We start from the raw sequence: 16161 nt of genomic DNA, 5'->3' as shown, positions 1-16161 counted from the left end.
CACAATTTTCAAGGAATGAATTGTCGGACGCAATAGATGAACTTCCCCTTGCAGAAACAAAAAATTTATATTTTCAGTTAGTTGGCTGTACTGTTCATAGAATAGAATAGAATAGAATATTTATTTACCAATATTTGATACAATAGTGTATATTTGGCACGTCACTTAAATATCACACACAAATAAATATCACATATGTCACAAATAAATGTAGAGTCATGTAACAAAATGAATAAAAACTGAATCATCACATTTACATACATGAACATATTTACAAATATGATTGTATAATATAACTTATACTTGTCAATTTCACAAAAAAACAGCTGTGTCTGAGACAAAACAAAATATTTGTCAGGTGTATATGGGATAAAACAAAATACTTACACTACACAAAAAGTTTACACAATGAGGAAATAATTAAATTCCTCATTCCTCCTATTTTCCCTTTGACAGGTCATTTATTTCTATTTATAAACTCATCTATACTATAAAAAGCATTCAGCATCAAATATTTTTTTATTTCATTTTTAAATGAAGATAACGTCATTTCTTTCATAGGCTGAGGAACACAGTTATTCAATATAATACAGTTATAGTATAGAGAGTTTTTGAATGCAGCTGTTTTATGCCCAGGTATCGACAATAATTTTTTATGTCGTGTATCGTACATGTGCCTTTCCGCAGAGGTATTGAAAGAGAGTATATAAGTTTTCGCGTACACCAGACATTTATAGATGTAAATGCTAGGTACCTTAAAAATATTATTATTTATAAAAGTTTCTTTACAGCTATCTAAGCGATTTATATTGAAGATCAGTCTCAGTAATCTTTTCTGAGCAACAAAGACGCGCTGTAAATGACTCGATCGTCCCCAGGTTAATATATTCAATGAAATATGTGAATAAGCTAATGCATAGTACACACTTACAAGACCCTGTTTGGCAATTGTGTCTTTAAGCTGTAAAATGGCAAAATAAGCTTTATTAAGCAGCTTGCAGACGTGGTCAATGTGTGGTTTCCATGTTAACTTGCTGTCTATAAAGGTGCCAAGGAACTTAGTTGTTTCAGATAGAGCAAAATTACAGCCAGGTGTTAATGGCCTCCTAAGGTTAAAGTTCATAAAAACCGTTTTCCCATGGTTTAAAATAAGTTTATTTCTTTGACACCACGCATACACTTCGTCAAGCGTTACCTGAGTTTTGTGGTAAAGTTCCTCCTCAGTAACACCCGACACAGTAACAGTGGTATCGTCAGCATACAAAGTGGTGGCACCATATTGAATATGATTTGGTAAATCATTAACATAAATTAAAAAGAGTAGTGGGCCTAAAATAGAGCCTTGTGGAACACCGAGAGTTACGTCATGCATGTCTGATTGGTATTCATTACATTTCACAATTAGTTTTCTATTTTCCATGTAGGAATTGATATAGCTTAGGAGACATCCTCTTATTCTGATATTATATAATTTTTTAGACAGTATGTTCCTGTCCACTGAATCGAAAGCTTTCGATAGGTCAAAAAATAGAGTTAAAACATATTTGCCATCATCAAGCTCTTTATATACATTTTTGAAAAAATGTGCGGATGCTGTCTCTATTGATTTTGATGGCCTAAATCCATGTTGACAATCTGTAAAAATTTTGTTCCCTTCAATATATGCTAAAATGCGGCAGTAGAGAATTTTTTCTATAATTTTTGAAAATGCACTTAGCAAGGATATTTGTCTATAATTTTGTACTTCACTCATGCAGCCTTTTTTGAAAATAGGGATTATACAAGCTATTTTGAGAAGATCAGGAAACTCTCCGTTAAGAAATGACTGATTTATGAGGGGTCTATGATGTTATTGCAAATATTTTTTATGATGTGAGTAGTGAAACCGTCCAAGCCAGCCGACTTTTTATTTTTAAGATTGCTTATAACAGTTGCTAATTCATTTTCACTCACTGGATAAAAAAATATGGAATTTATCCTATGTTCAGACAAAGTACAGGGCAAAGATAAGTTATATCCGAAATTTTCGGCGATATGATCAGGCACAACGCTAGAAAAATAGGAAGCAAAGCAATTTGACACTTCTTTCCCATCAGCAGTTAAATTGTTTTGAATATTCAGAGTAATATTTTTAAAACCAGTTTTTGACCTTCCAAGCTTCTTATTAACTAGAGCCCATGTCTCTTTGGATTTATTTTCAGCATTTATTATTTTATTATTGTAATAATTCAATTTGGCAGATTTTATGTTTTTTCTATATATTTTTTTCCTTTCCATGTAAAGTAATTTATTTTCAGGACAGTTTTTTATTTCATTGTATATTTTACGAATCTCTTTACCTTCTACGATTAATGCGTTTGACAGCCAACCTTTGTCATTTTTGTAAGACTGTGGCTTTTTTTTAGTTAATATTAACGGGCATGCAACATCGAATAATGCGGGAATTGTGATTAGTTGGCTGAATCAAAACTACCCTAATCGTTCGATAGGACGGGGGAGTAGATTAATTGGATGGCCACCTATACTGGAGTTTTTTCCTATGGAGCTATGTCACAGAAAATGTCTACAAGGTATCGAGCGGAACTGTGCACAAGAATTCAGCAAGCGTGTGCTGCAATTACCCCGCAACAATTACGAAATACTTTAGTCAAAATTCCATTAAACGACAAATTTTTCAAATTTGACTCCCTTATATTTTTTCATTGATGAACAGATTTTGTTAAAATTTTCAACAGTGATATCTCGAAACAGCATATTTTTCAAATTTTATTCACTTTTAACTTTTTTATCAGTGGATACATTTCTTCCTCGCTTTGACATAGACCATTTGAAAAAAACACGAATCCAGTGTTAGTGTTATCTCTAGTTTTTTTTTTTTCAATTTTTGACCTTGGAAAATAAGAATAGTTGGCCCCGAAAATGTTGAATAATTCATGAAATTTTGTGTCTTAGACTGTTTGAATGTCTGTCTCATGGAAAAATATAGATTTTATAAGGGTGCTTCCATTGATAATGGTTCACACTGTGTATACAGGGCTTTTCATGATGAGCGTTAATTAGTTGTTTCTGGCAAACTATTCAACGGATCAACCTGAAAATTCCACAGTATGCATGAGATAATATGACCTACACGCCTAAAATATTTTAGACGAAGCGGCGTTGTCGCTTCTACTATAAAGTAGCGACTTCTTTGATTTTTCAAATGGAACACCCTATATATAATATCATATTATGATTCATTATCACTTTGTCAACAAATTCATATACTATTTCCCTATACCTATCTATTACCGTTTAGAAGATATAAATTAATTTCGATATTTTTTTTACCAAACATGAACTTTTATAAATGCTGATAATCTTGAACTCTCTTGCACTAAAATGATCAAATTTGAAATGGAGTGGAGTGATACTATGAGGATCTTCACTCCGAATCATATTTTCATTTGCCTCATACAGGGTCTTCAAAAAATGCAGATACTTTGATCTCATGAAAAAATGAGTGGAACACCCTGTTATTTCAACATTTTTGAGCTCTGCATCCAATTTTGGAATAACTTTGTTCAGATAATACTATTTCTATTTTGAACCGTTTTCGAGATAAACTGTTTCAAATGGAAATTGACATGGTTTCCTTGTTCATCACTCATTTTTGTAAAACATATTACGTTTGATGTTTCTCAATCAGTCACAGATAATACAATGAAAAGATAATTATTAAAATACTCCTCAAACATCGAATGAAACTTCTCTTCAAACAATAGTTTTATTAACGCTGAAACACGAACTGAAAATAATAAACCCATAAATTAATGAGTTAATTTAATCGTCAGTGTATTTCACAATATGTTCAAACACATCTCGACCTCTACTTAAACAAACATGTAATCTCTTCAAAAGATTGTCATGTGTAGCGCTTCTGATCAAGTCTGGAGTCAAACTATTGAAAGCAGTTGTAACTCTCGATTTCATATCTTCCATTGTTGTTATTGGAGTAGAGTAAACCATATTTTTAATGAAACCCCACACGAAAGAATCTAATGGATTGTCATCTGGTGTTCTAGGAGGCCAACGAAAAGGTCCATTATTACCAATCCATATGTCTTCAAAGATTTCGGTTAAAGCTTCTCTGACTGAATGAGAATTATGGGGTGGAGCACCATCCATTTGGTACCATACACGTTCTCTTCTTGGTCAATTATTTAAAATCATTTGAATTCCATTCCTCAGTAAATCTTCATATTTTGATGCATTCAAATCATCATCATAAAACTCGATATAAAAAATTGACTCATTCTTTATGGCACAAAATACATTGAATTGCCATCTTTCTTGAAAACCCCTTTGGCGGACAACATGGGGATTTTCTGGCGCCCAATAATGACTGTTGTGTCTATTGAAAACTCCATTTTTTGTGAACTTGGCCTCATCTGTCCATATGATATTGTCAAGGAAATGTTCATCCTCTTGAGTCTTGACAAGTAACCATTCAAAGAATTCCACTCTACGAGGTAAATCAGTCTCTTTCAAATGTTGGACTCAGTAGAACTTATAGGGATATCATTTATGCTTAGTAAGAATTAGACAAATTGTCACGTAGGGTATACCTATCTCCCTTTCAGCCTCGTGCAGAGAAGCATTTGGAAATGCATGAAAGTATCCCAAAACTGTTATACCATTGTCATCATCATTCACTTTAGTCTTCTTACGAATGATTTTTGAACGGAAGGTTCCATTCAACCTACAGTTTTTTAGTAGTCGATTTATCACATTATTATTCGGCTTCGGAAGTTGTGGATATCTTTCATGAAATACTCAGCATGTTCTACTTGCAATTCTATTGCACTCACCATAAATTATTAATAAATTCAAGAAATCTTCATTACTGTAACCTTATCTTGACATTATTCTATTATAATTGGTAGCTATCACAATCAGTCAAAACCACCAACGAAAGTCTGACATTAAATAATTGGTTTGTTTATTTTTCAAAGCACTCTATTAAAAATATTAATGTGAACTGTTGTACGTTAGAGACCAATACCTCAATGTATACAAATTGTAACTTTTTCTAAGGTAGGTACATACCAATTTCGAATTGACTGATCTGAGACAGTTAAAAAACTGGATCAAAAAGAAATATTACTAAGTATAAAAAAATGGTGAATATCCAAAATAAGTGATGAATTCAAAAAAACGAGCAAGAAAACGACGTCAGTTTCCGTTTGAAACAGTTCATCTCGAAAACGGTTCAAAATAGAAATAGTATTATCTGAACAAAGTTAATCTAAAATTGGATGTAGAGCTCAAAAATGTTGAAATATACAGGGTGTTCCATTTGAAAAAATTGAGTTCCACTCATTTTTTCATGGTATCAAAGTATCTGCATTTTTCAAGACCCTGTATGAGGCAAATGAAAATATGATTCGGAGTGGAGATCCTCATAGTATCACTCCACTCCATTTCAAATTTTATCGTTTTAGTGCAATAGAGTTCAAGATTATCAGCATTTATGAAAGTTCATGTTTGGTAAAAAAAATATCGAAATTAATTTATATCTTCTAAACGGTAATAGATAGGTATAAGGAAATAGTATATGAATTTGTTGACAAAGTGATAATGAATCATAATATGATATTATATACGGGGTGTTCTATTCGAAAAATCAAAGAAGCCGCTACTTTATAGTAGAAGCGACAACGCCGCTTCATCTGAAATATTTTAGGCGTGTAGGTTATATTGATTTATGCATACTGTGAAATTTTCAGGTTGATCCGTTAAATAGTTTGTCAGAAATGGCTAATTAACGCTCATCATGAAAAGCCTCTCAGTCAAAAAATCAAAAATCTCTGCTTTACTTAGCCAAGCTTTCGCTTCTAATGGGAAGCTTCTTCAGGGCAGTAAAAATGAGCGAAAAACAATAAATTGAACATATAAATTGACGAGAAAGTTAAACATGTATAGGATTTTTTGTGGGTTTGACAAATGTCATACCTTCACATAAATGTCATTTATGCAGTCCCTCATCTTGCGTAAAAAATTCGTCCTTCAGTTGGAAGTAGCAAGTTCGTACAAATCAGCCTAGTAATGCCATGATTACTTGTATCGGTAAGTTTGTTCTATCTTTCAGGTCCCCATATTCGGATAGCTTCTTCTGTATTATTTGAAGTGCTTCTTCGACAGGAACGTTGGTGTAGAGGCTTTCCACGTCGAAACTGATCAGTTGATCCTGCTCTTTGACTTCGATTTCACCTAGTAGTTCAACGAAATGCCTTGAATTTTTCACAAAAGATGATGTTTTACCTTGCACTGGTTTGATTATTGGTAGTAAAAATCTGGACAAGTTCTGAGTGGCTGAATCTCTGGAGCTAATGATCGGTCTGAACGGAACATCCTTTTTGTGGATTTCGGCAAATCCGAAATAGCAGAGCATATTTGGACTCATCAACATAACATCAAAGGGGCTCATAATTTGTTAATAATATTTTTTCAATTTTTTCAATTTTCAGCTTTCATTAATATTTGAATTTTATAATTTTTTTTGGTTGTTGCTTGTATGTTATTTCTTTGTGATTTCAGTTTTTTGTTTAATAAAATTTTAATTTTCGGTTAATCTTTTCAAATTTTTTTAAAGTTTTCCAAATCAATTTATATTATATTAGACAATGGAAGACCGAACTGATGAAATAAGAATATCTTTTTCGAACATATGTAGTTTCTCTTTCTTTGTATTAGTAACCGGGATGCATGCTCCATCACACCTGGATTGCAATATTCTATTCCATCACAAAATATATTAACAAGGGTCAAAAAATCAATCAGAGGCGGGGCGAACCGCCCCGGCTCTGCACGGGTGCAAGGCTGATACTAAATATACATATAAATGTGTGCACTGCTGCTAATCATAAAGTGCTATAGGGCGAAGCGCGACCTTCAAGATGCTATTTATACGCACGTGTCATCGCTCCCCCGGCCAGTACCGCTGGCCATTAATCTATATTCAGTGCACAATGTATTCAAGGTACTTAATTTGATAAGGATTAATGCTGTTTTGCTTGTGGGCCATTCCTTAGAGATATACGTATACCATCGCGGACTTTTTAATACCTTTTTAAGGGGTACAATACTGTAGTATATTATTTGGATCTATCTCGTAGGGTTCACCCAGCGCAGCGTTTGCAATATAAACGCAATAATGTGTTTATTTACGATATCACATTAGAAACACTTGAAATTATATGCAGTTCCTATTATATTATGAATGTTATATACATATACATATACCTTCTTCTTGAATCACTTCATTTATTAAAAAATCAGCATCAAAAGCTTACAGCTGCCGGACTGAGTCATGACCGGTGAGGAGCCCCTTCTTCAAGATGTGCAGTAGATGTCTAGAAATCTGTTATTAGGCTGTTAAATTATTTGAGCCGTAAACATCCAAATTCAGGACCGTATTCAGTTAATGATGGAGTTCAAAAGTAAATTGCATAGACATATTTCAAATAGTCCGTACTGTACATCTTGAGGGAGGGGCTTGTTCATAGAGACAGACAGCGGAAAGCGATTTTGTTTTATACTATGTATACTATTATACTATTTATACTACTATACTAAATATGGCCCAAGTGAAAGAGTACTAATGAGACCTAATGAGACGCTCAACCTTATAATTATCATCAAATATCTAATTTGATGAAGCCATCAGTTATAAATGAGGAGCGTTATATATTCATAATAATATGTTATATTTATTATTGTATCCACTTGTTGTTGAGTCCTACCTTTTTATCTCCTTTCAGGATCACTTCATGTTCTTGTCCATCCGATATTGAGTATTCAGTTTTGCCAAAGTCAGATGTTGAATTGTATGATTTTATCATGTTCTGCATATGTCTCCAACTCGAAAAGTAACGTTCTCATATTGTGAGAATTTCTTCACTCCATTTCCTTTCTTTTTGTTTCACATGTCACTATATCATTGTTTTGAATCGAAAACTTCCTAGATAATGTCACTGACTGGTGAAATTGTGTCTTATATTGTTAGTAGACACATTTATTTCACAATTAGTATAAAAAAGTTAGGATATTTATCTTTCATAATTTCTTATTAATTCTTTTGTTTTTATATGGCGCTGATAATTATATACTCCTCAGTTATTTTGGGAATAAATTTAGAATTATGTATATGTGTAAGGTGTAAGGTATTGTAATAAAGGTGCATTGCATTGAGTTTTGTAAAACGAGAACACAAACATTCATTTTATAACCTACAAATAAAAACGTCAGGTGACCATTTGATCTGTTTTGCTCGGATACGTGAACCCTTCTCTGCTATTCTCTTCGGCCGCATGGTTATGCCTGGTATCCCGGAGGGTAGTGAGTAAATATTGGATGTTCATTTCTCTAGACTTTTTCTGAAATATATCTGAAGAGTATTCGAAAGGTTTTTTCAAATTGTTTTGGAAAACTTAAGAAGTGATACGAACGTCGGAACGTTCTGAAGTAGGAATAGTGTAAGTAAGTGAGTTATGGAATTATGTTGTGGAATTGGCCGCGGTGGTAGTGCGCCCGACTCACGATCGGAAGACCGTGGGTTCGATTCCTGCCTCGACCAGATATTTTTCTCGAGATAATTTATCTGGTTGAAGTTGGGATGATTCTGCAACCGTGTTAGGAATCACACGTTGAAAGGTAAGACCTCGCACAAGTTTCTCAACTTCTGAGAATTGGAGGCGTATGGGGGCGACAACTGATTAGCGGAAAAACAGCTTTTAGAATAGGCAGAGAGAGAAGTGAGTTATCATCTAACTAACTTTCTATTCTCTACAAACTTACCGTTAAACAATTTACCGCCTACATACATGACGATTTACAGTCATTTAATAATTAATATAGGAAGTCAACCAAATCATATATTTCGATTCGTGAAAACATTCCCAACAACAAAGATCATATCACCTTTCTTCCTGAAGTTGAAAATGAGCGACGTATGTGGAAATATTTATTTCACTAGTACAAATATTTTTTTTGTTTTGGCAAATAAAATAAAACCCCAATTTTGTTACTTATGCGAATGACAATATTTTGATACCGAGATTGAAACTCGTGATCATCATGTCGTACGACTTCCTTGACACCACTGAGCTATTTGGTATTGATTTACAAAACGATAAATTCCATCTCAAAGCCATTCCACTTGCCGTATTCATTTCGTGAATCAAAATATGTCTGCTATAATGATAAATTGAAGCCGTTTTTGTGTAGAACAGAAAATACTGGAGCGTCATATTGATGCGGTTGGAAAACATATTCATTACAAGTAATCAAGTTGCCTTTAAACTTTGTTGAAATACTATTTTTTAAATATTCTCATCCCATCAAGAAAAATGTAATATCTTAGAATCCTACTTGGTTTGCCAGAAAACTAGCGTTAGAGCACTCCAACACTTCAATAATTCGTTTCCCGATCGTGAATTATCTAATCGGCGTTTTTTTGTTGTGATTCATCATCATTTCAGGAATAATGAACGAATTTTTGAGAAGAGAAGAACTAAAACACGTTTTGTAATATCTGAAGATAAAGAAATTGACGTTTTAGTCTACTTTGAGATAAATCCAAATGATTCCATCAGAGATTTATCTAGAGAAATAGGTGATCCACCGGTTTTTATTTAACGAATTCTGAAGGAACATAAGATTTCTCCTTATGAGTTAAGACTAGTGCAAACAGTAGAACCTGGTGACCCTGAGAGACGATTGGGGTTTTGTCGGTGGTTACAAATAAGTGCATACGAAATCCAAACTTCTATAGAGATATTATATGGAGCGATGAGGCTAATTTTTCAAATTGTGGAATGTATAATGGCAAGAATTTTTATTATTGGAGTAGACATAATCCATTTCTAATCGGTCCCAACAATTCGCAAATTTAGTATCAATGTTTGGTGTGGTCTATTTAGAGGCAGAATTATCGGTCCATTTTTCTACCATTTTTCTATCAGTATCATGTAAAGAATGTTGCGAGACTGTTTTGGAAACAGATGGATTGCTACAAATGTTCCTGTTGAGTGGTCTCCTCGTTCACCGGAAATGACACCTCTAGATTTTCATTTTTGGGGATTTCTGAAAAATGAGATGTACAAAATAAAACATAATGTAGATGAACTGAAAAATTATATTGAAACTATAATTAAAACAATTGATGATTGAATTGTTTTGAAAGCAACACGTAGTGTCAAGAGCCCAAATATGTGTTCAACGAGAAGGCGGTGTTTTTGAATATTTACTCGATATTTTAAAGCTCTTTATTCGCCAAAACGAAGAAATTTTTCGTACTAGTGGAAGGTGATATGAGCTTTGTTGTTGAGAGTGTTATCACGAATCGAAATGCATCATAAAATATGCAACGCAACATATACGTTATCATAGCATGATAACGTTATGCGTGGGTACCCAAATAAACTCAGTGGAACAAGAAAGCAAGAGAACGACTATAGACGAAGAAATAGGCAGTGGCGTAGATAAAGGTCTAATATCAAAAAGTATGAATACTCCTAACAAGGAGATGCAGACAAATCTCAATGCTCGACCATATGACACTTCTGCAATATGAAAGGACAGGGACAGCAAGAAGAAGTTGAAGAAGAAAAGGAAAGTGTTGCTGGTCTCTGGACGTAATGGAAATAATCTTGTGAGATTTCTTTTCAATCACAAAGGACAATCACCAAACAATACAGTCAATTATCAAGCCTCACGCTGCATACAAAACATTATTGTATACAACAAGAAAAAACGCTGAAAACTTCCCAAAAATGGCTTTGTAATCTTCTGGCCAGATACAAGTGAAAGAAATCCAATTCATGAAATCACGACTGGACTACCAAATAATAATCTGTCTGTCTGATTAAAATCTATTTTTTCGTTAATCAGATGTCGCTCCTATACAAAAGACAACTCTCAGAAGTTGAGAAACTTGTGCGAGCAAAGGACTAACGAGGTCTTACCTTTTAACGTGTGATTCCTAATACCTTAATAGTCACTGAATCATATATTCATAATGTCTATAATCACAATGAATTCATACATCAAAAGAATTTATCCCTTGTCAAAAACCTGTATACTAATAGAAATCGAAATATGAACGGTTTTGAATGCAATAACAACCTAGAAAGATCATGCTACAGCTACAACAGAAAAAGCACCATTAACAATCCGGGAAAATAAGCTATCAGTAAATTTCTTTTGAATTTCGTTGAAACCTAGGAGGGAACAACTGAATATAAATATATGAGGCATCGTGTAGAAGAATGTTATGAGGGAAACGTGACGCTTGACAATCCTCAAAAGATAACGCTGGAAAGAAAGTTAATGATAACAAAGTTCAGCAAAATAGTTCATCTGAATTTAATTTTTCATACGCAAATTACAATGGATAATTGACGCATAATTAATCGATCGACACAGACAATTATTTTCGAAAAAAGTCAGCTGTGAAAAATATTACAAATTAACTTGTTTCGTTCTCAATATCCAATCAGTTAGAAAGAAAGTCGATTAATTATAGTTATTAATAGAACAGAAAAAAAGTTTTATACTAGTAACAGAACAGTGGCTAAGTATAAAGTTATCTCAATTTTCTGCAGAAAAAACTTGTCTCATGGGGAAACTGCCGTCCTAGTTCATGACTCAGACAAGCTACTTTTTGAAGCTGTATATTTTGAGGGCTTACTTGAGGAAAAAAAATTGAATTATCTGTAACTTATATCAAGAAACTCAAAATTTATCTTATGTGTTTATATAGGTACCATTCAAGTAGTATTTCTGTCTTCCTCACAAAATTGGATACTCTATTATTTAAAATTCCTCCTGTTGGTAATATTGTTTTGGCTGGAGATTTCAACTTGAATTTTGAAGAAACACAAAATAGTTCTCACATGATACAATTCAAGGATGCATGCCACTGAAATGACACGAATTAGTAAATATTCGGAATCTATGATTGATTACTTTCATACTTCCTTAGAAAAGAATGATGTTTTGTGTAAAGTTGAACACGCCAATCTGTCAGATCATCAAGCTGTCACTGCACATATATGAATGGTAGATATTATACATTTTGATACCAAAAAGATGAAATATTATCGACTCTTCAGTAAAACCAACTAGGAAAAATTTAACTCGTTTTGCAATAATATCAATTGGTTCTCTATTATGTCTCCGTTTCGCGAATTTTATGAGAATTATGAGAATTCGTGTAAAAACATGTTGACATCGCAATACATTAGAAAGTATTATAATGAAGGTTTCTTTATCGACTACTTCAATAAATATAGAAAGGTTCATAGAGCGGTTATTAGGAAATCAAAAGACATTTATTACCTCTCTAGGCTGAAAAATGAGAAGAACACAACAAAAGAAATTTGAGGTGTGGTCAAAGAAAAAAAGTGTAGTAAAAGGAAAATCTCCTCATAAGGAACCACAATGATCCATAGATTCCAATGAGTTTAATTCATATTATTGCAACATTACCCAATATATAACCCAAAACCTAAACACTGACTAAACAAACTCCTCTTTTATATCGTAAAGAAAATAACATTGTCTCGTCCTGTATATTTTATGACAACACTTCATCAGAATATTGAAGTCTTCAAATCGATAAAAAATGATGTGGGTTATGATGAGTTTTCAATAAAAATCTTTAAAAATATTTTTCTTTCGGCTTTGATAGTACTTTCAATGCTGATTAATTATTGTTTCAGAAAGGGTACATTTCCAAAGTTTTTGAAAACAAGTGTGATAATTTCTATTCACAAAGGTGGTGGTATTCAAGATCCATCTAACTTCAGACCCATCTCTTATTCCGACTCTAGGGAAAGTGATAGAGGAGCTCGTAAAAATATCTTGAAGCAAACAAATTAATCAGCAATGAACAATTTGGATTCAGGAATAGAAGAATACATCTGATGCCATGTTTAATTGTCTAGAAATGGTATACAACAGCAAGAACGTGGCGGCAGTATTCTGTGATATGACTAAAGCTTTTGATTCTGTCAATCACACATTATTACTGCAAAAACTCTCCCACTATGGTATAAGATACATGGCCCTGAAGTAGATGGAATCATATTTGACGGGACGAAACCAACTGGTTAGAACTGACCATACATCTGCATTACTAAATGTTAGTGTAGGAGTACCCCAAGGATCAGTTTCAGATCCATATCTATTTCTCCTGAATATGAACAATCTTAGATATATCTGGCTCCTTCATTTTGTTTGCCGACGACACTAACACTCTGAAGATGTGAATGTGCTTCGGAAAAATGTTTCAAGAGACCTACAAAAAATCAAGTCGTGGTGCGATGCAAATTTTTTATTTTTAAATTTCAATAAAACAAAATCTCTCGATGAATTTCAGAAGTTGTTCCAATAAAATGTATGGTAGACAACAGCAACGTTTGATTATTTTAAAATCAGGTGTTGTTTTTTCCAGTCGTGTTTTCAAACTTCCAATTACTTGAATATTACTACCTTTTACTTAATATGTTTATGTAACTGATTACTAGCGTTATTGGTTATAGCTCCTGTTCTACCATTTGTAGAAAAAAACTATTTTGAATTTTTTTCAGAAAAAAGTTATCCATCAGCATATTTTTCAACAATCGAAAATTCTTCTTCAGGCAAAGTGTATTTTCATTAACTTCTGGTGAAAATAGTAATACTATATATCTGAATCAGTGGGTTTCATATACCAACCTGCTATCAAAGAATTAATGGTATGGTATTATTCACTTCTGCTTCTATAGTAGTTGATCACTGGTCGCCGCGAAGGTGCTACCAACTTTTGTTCAAATAGAAACGAGAGTTGTGATGTTAGGGCTGTAACAATTCACTTTTTCGAATATTTCTTATCATTCGTCTTTAGAGACAGCACAGACTACAATTTTTTCAAAAGGCACATTCAAACTGAGTTGCGGAAGTATATTCTCGAATAGTTGTTCGTAACATACTGAGCAAATATTAGGGGGATTGTTTTACCCATTGGTGTTCCTACAATTTGTTTATAATTGATTTTAGCCAATGAGAAAATAAATTTGAATCAGAAATAAATTCAGTTATTTCAAAAAAACTTTGGTGATTTGTCAATTCTGTTCTATTTCATTCAATTTCTTCTTCATTTCATTTTCATATAGTTCTAAAACAATGTTACTGAAAAGAGAGACATCAAATTATAAGAAAGCCATATTTCTTCATGCCTCACATCATTTTCAGAAATAATCAACCTATACTTATTCTAAAAATTTCTGATTTTGATTCGACTCTTCAAAAGGTCCATAGTAATTTTGTAAACTACACATTACGATTTGATCTTTACAAACTTTGTTTGAAAAAATCAAATCGTGAGGTGTGGTTTATGAAATTATTCTGAAAATATTAGAAAATATCATTCATTCCCTTAATTTTGAATACAGATTCTTCTCGTTTCATTTGATTCGCTTCAGAATGAAATAAACATATCAGACTCTTGACGTATATACGAAAACATTAGGAGTGTTCAGTTGAGAAAAAATAAAGGAGCATGACTATGATATAATCGTTTATTCAGGAAACGTGTTTCCAGTTGAATCAAGCATTATATATACATTTGTCTCAAAAATTGTAACTTACCCCTGATTCACAATTTCTCTCCTCAATACATTCTTCTGTTCGAATTAGTTCAACATCAGGACAAACAGCTTCATTTTTTGGATATTTCAACTTCCTTTCTTTAATTCTAACTCCTGTTCCGCAAGAAGAACTACAGCTAGACCAGTCGGACCATTCTTCAACTTCACAATTGGCCTCATCTGTTGGTAAAACACTGTGATCAGTAGAACTATTGCTTTCTTCGTCAATAACGCTGAAACAGGGCTTTTCATAGATCCTCTGTCTTGTGAAATGAAGCTTTGCAATTGGATTCATCGGTTCACCATCTTCACTGTAGAATGGTGATCTTGGATCATTAGGATTGTTAGGTGTTATTGGAGCTATTTCTTTCTGTTTATATAATGGCACTGATGACTGAAATAAAAATGTCCTGTTGAAGTATTGGCTTCATCACATCCATCTGTAATATGGTATTATACGATATATCAAACAAGTCGATAAGGAAGAGACAGTTATTTGTGAGTGAATATATTTGATAGAGGGTGACATGAAAAATGAGTTTGGAAGCGTTATAAGAGAAGCTACGAGCGGAAATAGGAGTCGAATGTTTACTTATCGTTAGTGAACATTCTTCTCACATAATGCTGCTAAATGATTTCATGGTCTTTCCAGTGAGGATAGACACTATAGAGTTGGTTAAAAATAGATTGAACTGCTCTTTCTCATTCGTTTATTGTCTTATGTCGTAGTTTTCTGCAAATCTCTAACATATAAAATTTTGATTTGTATCAAATATAATATGGTAATAATAATAATATTCATTCAGGTAGATCATCTATAGATTGATTATGACAAAACGTTGTACAAATACAAAATTAAAAATAAAAACTCCGTGCACTCAAAGGCACACTGTACAATTTACATAGATAATATAATAATCATAGTCAAAACCTAAAATAATCTGCTATTTGTGCAACATCATCGTTTTTAAAATCGGACTAAAATGTTGGACATGTACATACTATATAATAGTCAACACCAAAAATAATCTTTTATTTATGTCACACACGTGAAGGGTCATAAGTTATCATCCATATATTCTTTGAGAGAATAATAGGATTTATCCAGGAGCAACTCTTTGTTTTGATAGTTATACTGTTTCAGAGCCAGATTTTTTATGGTACTTGGAAGTTTATTGTACAATTTGATTGTCATAAGCCTGGGACATGATTCAGATACAAGTAATCTGTGTGTTGGCACTTCCAACTGCAGGGAATTTCTAGTATTATAATCCATATTACCATTAAGAGTAGGAAAACTGGTTATGTGCGATTTCATATATTTTAATATCTCATAAATGTATATACTTGTAACAGTCAATATTCTGAGATTTTGGAAGATGAGTTTGCAACTTGTCCTTATAGTAACTCCTGCTATATACCTTATGGTTCTTTTTTGAATTTTGAGTATTCTGGAACAATTACTGGATACTCCCCAATCTATAATACC

The 16161-nt window shown here is 33.0% G+C and overlaps 1 protein-coding gene across 7 annotated transcripts in view; it reads right to left on the bottom strand.

Moving 5' to 3' along the window:
* Positions 1–16161, bottom strand: part of LOC111507067 (spondin-1) — a 129072-nt gene that overhangs the window by 41402 nt on the left and 71509 nt on the right. For 6 of the 7 annotated variants that reach the window (XR_012468029.1, XR_012468028.1, XM_074185303.1 and 3 more), the window contains one exon: positions 14674–15066. Coding sequence is in view for 5 of the 7 variants with exons in the window: in XM_074185303.1 (XP_074041404.1) it covers positions 14674–15066 (393 nt within the window). In the remaining 2 variants the exon portion in view is untranslated. Of the gene's footprint in view, positions 1–9677; positions 10126–14673; positions 15067–16161 lie in introns of those variants that run through there. The other variant, XM_074185306.1, reaches the window with a different exon arrangement.

Source organism: Leptinotarsa decemlineata, unplaced genomic scaffold, assembly GCF_025532065.1.
Source record: "Leptinotarsa decemlineata unplaced genomic scaffold, Ldec_3_MD MMD2_tig00026369_RagTag_RagTag, whole genome shotgun sequence".
Taxonomy (NCBI): Eukaryota; Metazoa; Arthropoda; class Insecta; order Coleoptera; family Chrysomelidae; genus Leptinotarsa; species Leptinotarsa decemlineata.
Note: the sequence above shows the minus strand (reverse complement) of the source record. Positions and strands in the feature narration are given on the sequence as shown.